Source organism: Callionymus lyra, chromosome 7 (genome assembly GCF_982586985.1).
Source record: "Callionymus lyra chromosome 7, fCalLyr1.hap1.1, whole genome shotgun sequence".
Classification (NCBI taxonomy): domain Eukaryota; kingdom Metazoa; phylum Chordata; class Actinopteri; order Syngnathiformes; family Callionymidae; genus Callionymus; species Callionymus lyra.
Window position 1 is genome coordinate 5997371 of NC_141824.1, and position 14850 is coordinate 6012220.

Sequence of the window (14850 nt, forward strand, 5' to 3'; positions counted from 1 at the left end):
CGCCACTGTGGTCTGCTCCACTGTTTAATACTCCACTGTGGTCTACTCCATTTTTTTTAACTCCACGTTGGTCATCTCCACTGTTTAATATTCCAATGTGGTCTACTCCACTGTTTAATACTCCACTGTGGTCTACTCCACTGTTTAATACTCCACTGTGATCTACTCCACTGTTTAATACTCCACTGTGATCTACTCCACTGTTTAATACTCCACTGTTGTCTACTCCACTGTTTCATACTCCACTGTTTAATACTCCACTGTTGTCTACTCCACTGTTTAATACTCCACTGTGATCTACTCCACTGTTTAATACTCCACTGTTTAATACTCCATTGTTGTCTACTCCACTGTTTAATACTCCACTGTGATCTACTCCACTGTTTAATACTCCACTGTGATCTACTCCACTGTTTAATACTCCACTGTGATCTACTCCACTGTTTAATACTCCACTGTGATCTACTCCACTGTTTAATACTCCACTGTGATCTACTCCACTGTTGTCTACTCCACTGTTGTCTACTCCACTGTTTAATACTCCACTGTGATCTACTCCACTGTTTAATACTCCATTGTGATCTACTCCACTGTTTAATACTCCACTGTAGTCTACTCCACTGTTTAATACTCCACTGTGGTCTACTCCACTGTGATCTACTCCACTGTGGTCTACTCCACTGTGATCTACTCCACTGTTTAATACTCCACTGTGATCTACTCCACTGTTTAATACTCCACTGTGATCTACTCCACTGTGATCTACTCCACTGTGATCTACTCCACTGTTTCATACTCCACTGTGATCTACTCCACTGTTTAATACTCCAATGTGATCTACTCCACTGTTTCATACTCCACTGTGATCTACTCCACTGTGGTCTACTCCACTGTTTAATACTCCACTGTGATCTACTCCACTGTTTCATACTCCACTGTGGTCTACTCCACTGTTTAATACTCCACTGTGATCTACTCCACTGTTTAATACTCCACTGTTTAATACTCCACTGTGATCTACTCCACTGTTTAATACTCCACTGTGGTCTACTCCACTGTGGTCTACTCCACTGTGGTCTACTCCACTGTTTAATACTCCACTGTGATCTACTCCACTGTTTAATACTCCACTGTGGTCTACTCCACTGTTTCATACTCCACTGTGATCTACTCCACTGTTTAATACTCCACTGTTGTCTACTCCACTGTTTCATACTCCACTGTTTAATACTCCACTGTTGTCTACTCCACTGTTTAATACTCCACTGTTATCTACTCCACTGTGATCTACTCCACTGTTTAATACTCCACTGTTTAATACTCCACTGTTGTCTACTCCACTGTTTAATACTCCACTGTGATCTACTCCACTGTTTAATACTCCACTGTGATCTACTCCACTGTTTAATACTCCACTGTGATCTACTCCACTGTTTAATACTCCACTGTGATCTACTCCACTGTTTAATACTCCACTGTGATCTACTCCACTGTTTAATACTCCACTGTTGTCTACTCCACTGTTTAATACTCCACTGTGATCTACTCCACTGTTTAATACTCCACTGTGATCTACTCCACTGTTTAATACTCCACTGTAGTCTACTCCACTGTTTAATACTCCACTGTGGTCTACTCCACTGTGATCTACTCCACTGTGGTCTACTCCACTGTGATCTACTCCACTGTTTAATACTCCACTGTGATCTACTCCACTGTTTAATACTCCACTGTTTAATACTCCACTGTGGTCTACTCCACTGTGATCTACTCCACTGTGGTCTACTCCACTGTGATCTACTCCACTGTTTCATACTCCACTGTGATCTACTCCACTGTGGTCTACTCCACTGTTGAATACTCCACTGTGATCTACTCCACTGTTTCATACTCCACTGTGGTCTACTCCACTGTTTAATACTCCACTGTGATCTACTCCACTGTTTAATACTCCACTGTTTAATACTCCACTGTGATCTACTCCACTGTTTAATACTCCACTGTGGTCTACTCCACTGTGGTCTACTCCACTGTGGTCTACTCCACTGTTTAATACTCCACTGTGATCTACTCCACTGTTTAATACTCCACTGTGGTCTACTCCACTGTTTCATACTCCACTGTGATCTACTCCACTGTTTAATACTCCACTGTTGTCTACTCCACTGTTTCATACTCCACTGTTTAATACTCCACTGTTGTCTACTCCACTGTTTAATACTCCACTGTGATCTACTCCACTGTGATCTACTCCACTGTTTAATACTCCACTGTTTAATACTCCACTGTTGTCTACTCCACTGTTTAATACTCCACTGTGATCTACTCCACTGTTTAATACTCCACTGTGATCTACTCCACTGTTTAATACTCCACTGTGATCTACTCCACTGTTTAATACTCCACTGTGATCTACTCCACTGTTTAATACTCCACTGTTGTCTACTCCACTGTTTAATACTCCACTGTGATCTACTCCACTGTTTAATACTCCACTGTGATCTACTCCACTGTTTAATACTCCACTGTAGTCTACTCCACTGTTTAATACTCCACTGTGGTCTACTCCACTGTTTCATACTCCACTGTGGTCTACTCCACTGTTTAATACTCCACTGTGATCTACTCCACTGTTTAATACTCCACTGTTTAATACTCCACTGTGATCTACTCCACTGTTTAATACTCCACTGTGGTCTACTCCACTGTGGTCTACTCCACTGTTTAATACTCCACTGTGATCTACTCCACTGTTTAATACTCCACTGTGGTCTACTCCACTGTTTCATACTCCACTGTGATCTACTCCACTGTTTAATACTCCACTGTTGTCTACTCCACTGTTTCATACTCCACTGTTTAATACTCCACTGTTGTCTACTCCACTGTTTAATACTCCACTGTGATCTACTCCACTGTGATCTACTCCACTGTTTAATACTCCACTGTTTAATACTCCACTGTTGTCTACTCCACTGTTTAATACTCCACTGTGATCTACTCCACTGTTTAATACTCCACTGTGATCTACTCCACTGTTTAATACTCCACTGTGATCTACTCCACTGTTTAATACTCCACTGTGATCTACTCCACTGTTTAATACTCCACTGTTGTCTACTCCACTGTTTAATACTCCACTGTGATCTACTCCACTGTTTAATACTCCACTGTGATCTACTCCACTGTTTAATACTCCACTGTAGTCTACTCCACTGTTTAATACTCCACTGTGGTCTACTCCACTGTGATCTACTCCACTGTGGTCTACTCCACTGTGATCTACTCCACTGTTTAATACTCCACTGTGATCTACTCCAATGTTTAATACTCCACTGTGATCTACTCCACTGTGATCTACTCCACTGTGATCTACTCCACTGTTTCATACTCCACTGTGATCTACTCCACTGTTTAATACTCCACTGTGATCTACTCCACTGTTTCATACTCCACTGTGATCTACTCCACTGTGGTCTACTCCACTGTTTAATACTCCACTGTGATCTACTCCACTGTTTCATACTCCAATGTGGTCTACTCCACTGTTTAATACTCCACTGTGATCTACTCCACTGTTTAATACTCCACTGTTTAATACTCCACTGTGATCTACTCCACTGTTTAATACTCCACTGTGGTCTACTCCACTGTTTCATACTCCACTGTGGTCTACTCCACTGTTTAATACTCCACTGTGATCTACTCCACTGTTTAATACTCCACTGTGGTCTACTCCACTGTTTCATACTCCACTGTGGTCTACTCCACTGTTAAATACTCCACTGTGATCTACTCCACTGTTTAATACTCCACTGTGGTCTACTCCACTGTTTCATACTCCACTGTGGTCTACTCCACTGTTGAATACTCCACTGTGATCTACTCCACTGTTTAATACTCCACTGTGGTCTACTCCACTGTTTCATACTCCACTGTGGTCTACTCCACTGTGGTCTACTCCACTGTGATCTACTCCACTGTTTAATACTCCACTGTGATCTACTCCACTGTTTAATACTCCACTGTGATCTACTCCACTGTTAAATACTCCACTGTGATCTACTCCACTGTTTAATACTCCACTGTGATCTACTCCACTGTTTAATACTCCACTGTGATCTACTCCACTGTTAAATACTCCACTGTGATCTACTCCACTGTTTCATACTCCACTGTGATCTACTCCACTGTTTAATACTCCACTGTTTAATACTCCACTGTGATCTACTCCACTGTTTAATACTCCACTGTGATCTACTCCACTGTTTAATACTCCACTGTGATCTACTCCACTGTGGTCTACTCCACTGTTTCATACTCCACTGTTGTCTTCTCCACTGTGGTCTACTCCACTGTTTAATACTTCACTGTGTTCTACTCCACTGTTTAATACTTCACTGTGTTCTACTCCACTGTTGTCTACTCAACTGTTTAATACTCCACTGTGATCTACTCCACTGTTTAATACTCCACTGTGGTCTACTCCACTGTTTAATACTCCACTGTGATCTACTCCACTGTTTAATACTCCACTGTGATCTACTCCACTGTTTAATACTCCACTGTGATCTACTCCACTGTTTAATACTCCACTGTTGTCTACTCCACTGTTTAATACTCCACTGTGATCTACTCCACTGTTTAATACTCCACTGTGATCTACTCCACTGTTTAATACTCCACTGTAGTCTACTCCACTGTTTAATACTCCACTGTGGTCTACTCCACTGTGATCTACTCCACTGTGGTCTACTCCACTGTGATCTACTCCACTGTTTAATACTCCACTGTGATCTACTCCACTGTTTAATACTCCACTGTTTAATACTCCACTGTGGTCTACTCCACTGTGATCTACTCCACTGTGGTCTACTCCACTGTGATCTACTCCACTGTTTCATACTCCACTGTGATCTACTCCACTGTGGTCTACTCCACTGTTGAATACTCCACTGTGATCTACTCCACTGTTTCATACTCCACTGTGGTCTACTCCACTGTTTAATACTCCACTGTGATCTACTCCACTGTTTAATACTCCACTGTTTAATACTCCACTGTGATCTACTCCACTGTTTAATACTCCACTGTGGTCTACTCCACTGTGGTCTACTCCACTGTGGTCTACTCCACTGTTTAATACTCCACTGTGATCTACTCCACTGTTTAATACTCCACTGTGGTCTACTCCACTGTTTCATACTCCACTGTGATCTACTCCACTGTTTAATACTCCACTGTTGTCTACTCCACTGTTTCATACTCCACTGTTTAATACTCCACTGTTGTCTACTCCACTGTTTAATACTCCACTGTGATCTACTCCACTGTGATCTACTCCACTGTTTAATACTCCACTGTTTAATACTCCACTGTTGTCTACTCCACTGTTTAATACTCCACTGTGATCTACTCCACTGTTTAATACTCCACTGTGATCTACTCCACTGTTTAATACTCCACTGTGATCTACTCCACTGTTTAATACTCCACTGTGATCTACTCCACTGTTTAATACTCCACTGTGATCTACTCCACTGTTTAATACTCCACTGTTGTCTACTCCACTGTTTAATACTCCACTGTGATCTACTCCACTGTTTAATACTCCACTGTGATCTACTCCACTGTTTAATACTCCACTGTTTAATACTCCACTGTGGTCTACTCCACTGTGATCTACTCCACTGTGGTCTACTCCACTGTGATCTACTCCACTGTTTAATACTCCACTGTGATCTACTCCACTGTTTAATACTCCACTGTGATCTACTCCACTGTGATCTACTCCACTGTGATCTACTCCACTGTTTCATACTCCACTGTGATCTACTCCACTGTTTAATACTCCACTGTGATCTACTCCACTGTTTCATACTCCACTGTGATCTACTCCACTGTGGTCTACTCCACTGTTTAATACTCCACTGTGATCTACTCCACTGTTTCATACTCCAATGTGGTCTACTCCACTGTGATCTACTCCACTGTTTAATACTCCACTGTTTAATACTCCACTGTGATCTACTCCACTGTTTAATACTCCACTGTGGTCTACTCCACTGTTTCATACTCCACTGTGGTCTACTCCACTGTTTAATACTCCACTGTGATCTACTCCACTGTTTAATATTCCACTGTGGTCTACTCCACTGTTTCATACTCCACTGTGGTCTACTCCACTGTTAAATACTCCACTGTGATCTACTCCACTGTTTAATACTCCACTGTGGTCTACTCCACTGTTTCATACTCCACTGTGGTCTACTCCACTGTTAAATACTCCACTGTGATCTACTCCACTGTTTAATACTCCACTGTGGTCTACTCCACTGTTTCATACTCCACTGTGGTCTACTCCACTGTGGTCTACTCCACTGTGATCTACTCCACTGTTTAATACTCCACTGTGATCTACTCCACTGTGATCTACTCCACTGTTTAATACTCCACTGTGATCTACTCCACTGTTAAATACTCCACTGTGATCTACTCCACTGTTTAATACTCCACTGTGATCTACTCCACTGTTTAATACTCCACTGTGATCTACTCCACTGTTAAATACTCCACTGTGATCTACTCCACTGTTTCATACTCCACTGTGATCTACTCCACTGTTTAATACTCCACTGTTTAATACTCCACTGTGATCTACTCCACTGTTTAATACTCCACTGTGATCTACTCCACTGTTTAATACTCCACTGTGATCTACTCCACTGTGGTCTACTCCACTGTTTCATACTCCACTGTTGTCTTCTCCACTGTGGTCTACTCCACTGTTTAATACTTCACTGTGTTCTACTCCACTGTTTAATACTTCACTGTGTTCTACTCCACTGTTGTCTACTCAACTGTTTAATACTCCACTGTGATCTACTCCACTGTTTAATACTCCACTGTGGTCTACTCCACTGTTTAATACTCCACTGTGATCTACTCCACTGTTTAATACTCCACTGTGATCTTCTCTTCTTCTCTGAACTTGTATGATCTACTCCACTGTGATCTACTCCACTGTTTAATACTCCACTGTGGTCTACTCCACTGTTTAATACTCCACTGTGATCTACTCCACTGTTTACTGCTCCACTGTGATCTTCTCTTCTTCTCTGAACTTGTATGATCTACTCCAGTTTCCTCCTCTGATCTACTCTGTATACAAGATTGATGGTTCAGGATGTAAAAAGGTTGAACATGATTCAGTTTAAGGTCAAACATTGATTTTAAAGACAACAAACCTCCAGTTTGGTTGAATCTCTGTTTTGCTACTTCAATGTTGTTCTTCTGGACCTGCTGGTCATTATTTAAGATATTTGTGTTTCTCTCCCAGTACTGAGGATCATCTGCTGTGACCTGGATCATCCAGTCTTGTTTGGGTACAAGTCTCCTGGTGTTGCTGTCGTAGTGTTCCACTTCAACTCCGTCCACATAAGCGACAGAAACAAACTCTGGGAAGTTTTTAACTCCAGCAGACGCAGTGTCGAAAAACTGCATTGTGTGAATCACTGTGAGACACAAAAACAAAGTTTAGATCTTCTCTGGTTCTGATGACACAACGTTGTGATGCAGCAGAACAATCACATCTTCTACAAAGACAAAGAGGTGAAGAACAGAGGGACAGTCAGCAGTGACACAAAGTTCACGTCCACACACGGACACCAGCAGAACATCCTTCACACTTCACTCTCCAAGAACCCTGGCTAACTGGGACACAACTATAGAAGAAGAAGAAGAAGAAGAAGAAAGAAGAAAAAACTATTAATATTAATAACAATCTGAAATGTAATAAATATTTATAATAAAACAAATAAGGAATAAGGAGAATTAAAAGAATAAATGGATGAATTAAGAAGAAACAGGAGCAACAATGTTGAAAAAGATCAAACAACTAAATTGAAATTGTTTTTAAAAAACGCATAGATAATAAAATATTAAAACCAAGTTCATGGAACAAATCTAAGAATGATTGATAGAATAAAGATCATTGAAGGACATTAAGGTTAATGATGAACTTAAATAACATGAGTTTATATCAGTTTATAAATAACATGTTTCTGAAGATTACTGTTCAACATGATTGTAAATGTTTCATTTAGATATTTTAAGTCCAAACACAAGTTCAGAGCAGCTGCTTCACTGAGTTGCTCCAATAAACTGTGAGATGTGATAATATGTTGAAGTGAGCTGAGCTACAAGGTTGTCTGAACATGCGCACTTAAGAAATGCGACACTTTCTTTGTTTTTATTTCCTCATTTTAGTTCATGATAGACTTGTTTACTAAAGTCAAATCAATGAAAATTGTAAAAGCTCTTCTTGTGAGTCAATGAATCTCCTGATGGCAGCATCGTTTAAAAACAAGTGATCAGCTCATGAAGCAAAACTCTGGAGTCACTTTCTGTTCAGCGTCAAACAAGTTCCTCCGTCAATCAACAGAAGTGACTCAACAGCGCCACCAGGTGAGCACCTGACATTGAGCTCGGATCTACTTTTCTGTGTACGACTTCTTCACGGTTCTGAGATGAAAAGTGAATCAGTGAAACACTTTGACTCCTCTGAGAGTGAAAAGGTCATGAAGGTTGTAGTGAAGAGTATTTGGAGAAATAAAAGGTGACGCAGGTGTGAACACATGAAAGTGGAGGAAGGAGACTCACTCGCAGTTGAGCTGTGGATCCACACAACAAGCACAAACAACACCTTCTTCATCTTCAGCTCTTTTCTGGAGACTAGGATCCAACAAGTCTTCAGGTCGACGAACGAAGTACAAGTGAAAGTAAACAACAGACGCAGGAAGAAATATCTGAGCCAATGAGGATTCAGTGTGACGTCACGTCCAGATGGAAAGTCAAAGTAAACCAAACATGTTATTACGACTATTTTCTGTGACAAAAACTCCACTTTAAACTTTATTCTTATTTCTTAGAGTCGTTCTTCTGAACCTTAAAGTCACGCAGAATGTGAACTATGGAATACCAGGAGTGTCAAATTAAAGTGAAGAGAAATAAAAGTGGATTGAATTGCTTTTTATTTTGACATACGATGATTTATATGTATAAACTTTCTTTCCTTCCTTTCTATTCTCTTTTATTCAGAAAAAAAGTTTTTCTAAAATATTTTTTAATATAATTTTATAAAAAAGAGTTTTTTGTGGAGACGAGAAAAGCTTCTAGCTCCCTCTAGTGGTTTAAACATGACATTGAGCTCAAACAGTAAATACATTTGAATGATTTTCAGTCATTTTCATCAATTCAAGAACCATTTTTATCATTATTTTACGGACAGACTTTCTGTAGTTAAAAAAACACTTGAACTATCTTCAGTTCCCTCCTGGTCAGTGAGCTCTTGGTGCTCTACGATCTCTCCAACATTGTATGGTCTCACAGGAAGTAAAACTGCCTGTTCTTGGTACTATTTACCCACAAACCTTAGCATGAACTGGCCCTCAAAAGTAAACCTGTCAGAGAAAGTAAAGGTCTCAGGCAACAGCAGGTTGAAAGTGGGGATATAAGCAGTGGAGAAAATAAATAAAGTAACTTTCAGGTTGAATTATAGAATTAAAATATATCATTTTTACTTAAAGTATACAATATTTGATTGTTTTTTTAGTTGATAAATCTCATACAGAAATAAAGTTGTGTGATGAGCTACAATATTTAACTTCATCAAAATGTCTTTAAATCCATTTTAATTAACATTTTCAATCAGGTTTTGTTTTTACACACAAATAAATGTGATCAGTATCCGTTCATGGTGATTGTCCTTATCTGCCACAATGATTCTTCCCTGACTGAATATCTTTTGAGCGTGTTGTGTTGAGTCTGTAATGCTGCCAACAAAGTTATGAATCTACAAGTTTCCTGACACACTTCGACTAGAAATTGTTCTTGATGATAGTTTATTGAAAATAATTCTTCTCACTTTTGTTTCTTTGTCAAGATGAAACATTAAACATTTCCACATGGTTGGTTTAAACACTCAATGTGAACATTTTGGTGCATGTGTTGAACTTTCATTTGGATTAATATGTAAGTTCACAGTATTGAGGGGAGGAATATGATCAGAGTGTTGGTTTTCCATTTTAAAAGTGTAAATATTGTCTCATTCTGCACTTTGTCCAGGACGAGAACACAGTCTTCTCTTTCAGTCAGACAAGCCTACTCTTGGGATGAAGGTTTTTGATCATCCATTGTGCCGACCAAGGCTTTTCTATGGTTTTCCACCAGTGTTTCCTCTTTCCTCTTGAGAACAGTGAGGCTCGAGGGTTTGAGGTTGATTTTAGTGGCACCAGAAGCTCCAACAAATCACTGGTTCCTCAACTGGTTGGCTCTACAACAAACTGAAGAAATGCTGACTCTGCTCTCTGTTCTAATGTTGACCACAAACTGTTCTTTGTACTGTAGTTCACAGAAATAAATAATATTTTACTCAACATTATTCATTAAATGACATTTGTTTCTTATAATATTAACTTTACTCCATGTTTTGTAATAATGTAGGAACTTACTTTGAAAGCTTTATGGTTCATGTGTTTGATATAAACATACATTTCATGTTGTGTGTTTAATAGTGATGTGTTGATGAAGACAAATGAAACAGTGTCATGTTGTTTAGAGGTCAGTAGGTGGCGCCATCAGTTTAAAAATGATGTGATGTTTCATTAGAAAAATTGTTCAAAACAATAGAGAATAGTGCAGAGACCGCCATCTAGTGGAAAAATAATGACACTGCTTCATGAAGAATACTTACAAAGTATATTATTAATTGACATTTGTTTATTCTAATATTGACTTTACGACGTGTGTTTTTTAAATAATGTAGAAACCTAGTTTGAAAGTATTGTGGTGCATGTGTTTGATTTGTAAATACATTTAAAGTTGTGTATTTAATGTGAATCACACAGTATCATGTTTGTTCAACTAAAATAAAAAATCAACCATAACTATAATAGTTTGGTGTGAGGATGGAGTGTGATGTTGGTGCAGAGTTAAGTTAAGACTATACTTTCAGGGATCATTTCTATAGTTCTTAACTTAAGAAATGTGTTTGTAAAGTGTTTGGTGTCACTAACCATGATGAAGAGTTGTGATATTCCTTCCTGAGTGTGAAGCAGACAGAGAATAATGATTGACTTCATATGTTCTCTGTCATTGATGATCCTTCTTTACTTCCTTGTGCAGTATTGAGAGGAATATGATCAGAGTGGTTGTTGGTTCATAACAAGATGGTTAAATTTCAAACGTTTCTATGAGTTTAGCAGTAATGGTGAGATTAAGCCTCATGAACCACTGAAGACTTCCATTAGAGTAGTTCATCCTTAACTAAAGCTTTAGGATTCATTTGCTCTAACAAACCATCAAGTTTGGCATCATTTCTGCTTAAAGGATTCAGAAGCAGAAACTTTTATTTGTCAGATTCATTGATTTGTGAGACTAGTAGAGATATGTGTTTGTATTTTGTTAAAAACCTGAATATTTAAACACACGTACAACTATTACTGATATGGTTGTTGAGATATATTTTTGCTGATAACTTTGTTGTGAAATTAATCAGATAAGAGTGGTTGTTATGTACAATATATGAAAACATTTGTATATGTTAATCTACATCTCTACTGTCTCCTTGAGCAGATACATACAACTCTCCACTGGAGGTAGATGCTCTTGCTCATTCATTGTGGTCACTTTAATCTTTTCCACTACAGTGTTTCCTCCTCCTGCTCTTGAGGAGAGTGAGAGGTTTAAGGTTCATTTAGTGGCTCCAGCAAAAACAAGCCCTCATCTCTGTGACAGACTGCTTTGACCAGAAGAGTGGTGAAGGTCTGATGAAGCTTCATGAAGCAGTGTCATTATTTTCCACTAGATGGTGCTCTCTGCAATATTTTCCTTTGTTTTGAACAACTGTTTTAATTAAACATCACTTTGTTTTCTTCTTTCGTTTAGACAGTATTTATATTCTTACACAATTGACACCAGAGAGTTTAGTCTGAAGAATTTACTAGTTTACTGTAAATCTATTGAATTCCTAAAAAATCAGGCATCCTGGAGAAAAAAGTTCTGTTCATAAACAATGCATTTATTTATCTGATTAATTTCACAACAAAGTTATCAGCAAAAATATATCTCAACAACCATATCAGTAATAGTTGTACGTGTGTTTAAATATTCAGGTTTTTAACAAAATACAAACACATATCTCTACTAGTCTCACAAATCAATGAATCTGACAAATAAAAGTTTCTGCTTCTGAATCCTTTAAGCAGAAATGATGCCAAACTTGATGGTTTGTTAGAGCAAATGAATCCTAAAGCTTTAGTTAAGGATGAACTACTCTAATGGAAGTCTTCAGTGGTTCATGAGGCTTAATCTCACCATTACTGCTAAACTCATAAAGGTTTAACATTTAGTTGTTATGAACCAACAACCACTCTGATCATATTCCTCTCAATACTGCACAAGGAAGTAAAGAAGGATCATCAATGACAGAGAACATATGAAGTCAATCATTATTCTCTGTCTGCTTCACACTCAGGAAGGAATATCACAACTCTTCATCATGGTTAGTGACACCAAACACTTTACAAACACATTTCTTAAGTTAAGAACTATAGAAATGATCCCTGAAAGTATAGTCTTAACTTAACTCTGCACCAACATCACACTCCATCCTCACACCAAACTATTATAATGACGGTTGAATCGTTGTTTTTTTTCATTTCACAGTTTATAAACAACATCTATACAAAAACAACAGGTTACCTATGTAACCTTGGTTCTACAAATGATTGTGACACTCTCTATAGGATGATTCTATGGATAACCTCTCTTGGCCCTGACTCTGAAAAAGAACAAAGCACTCACCACCTCTTTACATGTGACCTGCACTGAAACACACCAGCAATATATTCGTGCCTCTGACTTTCTTCACCGTCCTCAACTAGCAGACAAGTGGACACACTGGACAGAGTAGATGAAGATTCATCCACTCTGGACCAGAGTGAAGGGGTGGGTAGAAAGCCCAGAAGGAGACCACTCTGGTCCTCACAGTGCAGGTATGAACCTTCTAAAGAAAGAGGGTTCAAACATAGCATGACAGTTGCAATCCGTCTGATGGACAAACCAAACATGTCATCAGTACAATTAGCTGACACTGACGTGAGCAGCAGAAGCATCTTGAGGGACAAAATGTCCAAATGTCATCTGAGGCCAGAGTCTCAGTGGTCCATGAAGAAAACACTTCAGCAGTGGTAAGTAGTGATGGTCTGATGAAGCTTTATGAAGCAGTGTCATTATTTTCAGAGAACACTAGATGACGGTCTCTGCACTATTTTCTTTTTTTTCAAACTTAAGTTTTATTAGAATTTTCCACATTAAGGCAAACACACATACATCACAGAAAATAAAAAACACAAAACACAAAACAAAAATAAAAAAATAAAAATGGGGGTTGTTCATGTTTCTTACATGCATCTTTCAATATATAAAGTACACACTGATACAGTCCAAGTATTTCACAGGTGTCGTTGTTGTGTAAACAGAGTCCACTTTTTCCATTTTTCTATAAATTTGTCTTCTTGTGTCCTTATCCTGTGGGTTAAAAGTTCCATTTCAAAAACTCCTTTGACAATGTGAGTCCATTCTTCCACTGGTTTTCGTATTGTGCCATTTTTTGGTAATGGCCTTTTTAGCGGCTGCCACTAGTATTTTAAATAAATATTTGTCTTCCTTGTTTACAATGTTTGAATTTAAGCCCAGGTACAAAATTGAACATGCAGGTGGAATATTATAGCCCAAGATGTTTTCAACTGCTTCATGCACATCCTTCCAATATTTCCTGATTTTAGAGCAATACCAGAAAACATGACATTGACTTCGTTACAATCTCTCCAACACGACCGGTCCGATGACAGTTGTCTGCTTTTAATTTTTGGTGTAATGAAATATCTTATTACATTTTTCCAGCAGTGTTCCCTCCAGATACGAGAAGATGTCGTAGAATGCTGCGTCTTCCAAATATGTGACCATTCTTCTTGACTTATACTGATATGGAACTCTTTTTCCCACTTTTCCTTTACATCATTTGTTGTCTTTCCCTTAGTTTCCATCATTTGCTTGTATAATGTTGAGACAATTTTACACTTCTTGCCGTTATAGGTTCCAATCAAAGTTTGGATTATACCATTTCTGTTTTCATTCATGTTTGGTTTAATTTGTTTGTCATAGAAGTCCCGTAATTGTAAGAATCTAAAGTGGTCTCTGTTATTTAGAGAGTATATTTGTTTCAGTTCTTGGAAGCTCATCATTTTGCCATGTTTTGTGTCTGTGCATATTGCAGTTAAACCTGGATCCACTGCCTGAACTGTAAATCCAGATTATTTGGAGTGAAATTTTTATTGTATGCTATCCAACTGAATATTTTAATTTCATTTTCCAATTTGTGTTTTCTGACCACCTTGAACCACATTTCAAGTGTGAATTGACTTATTGTATCTAATTGGTTACTATATTCCTTCATGGTTTTTCTGTCTCCAATTAGACTTCGAATTTCCTGATCTCTACATTTTTCTTCTAGATTTTTCCATTTTGCGTCAAAGTGTTGGTCACACCAACTTATAATTGGTCCTATCTGGGCCGCAAGATAGTATCCTCTCATGTTTGGTAAAGCCATCCCACCTCCCTCTTTACTAATCTGTAAGGTTTCAAATGTTACTCTCGGGTTTTGTCCATTCCATATAAATCTAGAGAACAATTTGTCCCACACTCTGAATAGAATCTCTGGTACCTCAACTGGTAATGCTTGAAACAGGTAAAGTAATCTAGGTAGGATGTTCATCTTGATTGTATCTA

General features: G+C 38.5%; 1 protein-coding gene and 2 non-coding genes across 3 annotated transcripts in view; 1 reads left to right on the forward strand and 2 right to left on the reverse strand.

Annotated features, from left to right (window-relative positions):
* The window catches only part of LOC148074820 (uncharacterized), a 72308-nt gene that overhangs the window by 42723 nt on the left and 14735 nt on the right, over window positions 1–14850 (reverse strand). Inside the window, exon 9 of the mRNA XM_087796131.1 lies at window positions 7248–7526. Coding sequence (XP_087652257.1) covers window positions 7248–7526 — 279 coding nt within the window. The remainder of the gene's footprint in view (window positions 1–7247; window positions 7527–14850) is intronic.
* LOC148074828 (small nucleolar RNA U3) lies at window positions 10999–11211 on the forward strand. The gene has a single exon (XR_015711955.1). It is a non-coding gene; the product is annotated as a small nucleolar RNA U3 (small nucleolar RNA).
* On the reverse strand, window positions 12427–12639 carry LOC148074829 (small nucleolar RNA U3). Its single transcript, XR_015711957.1, has one exon. It is a non-coding gene; the product is annotated as a small nucleolar RNA U3 (small nucleolar RNA).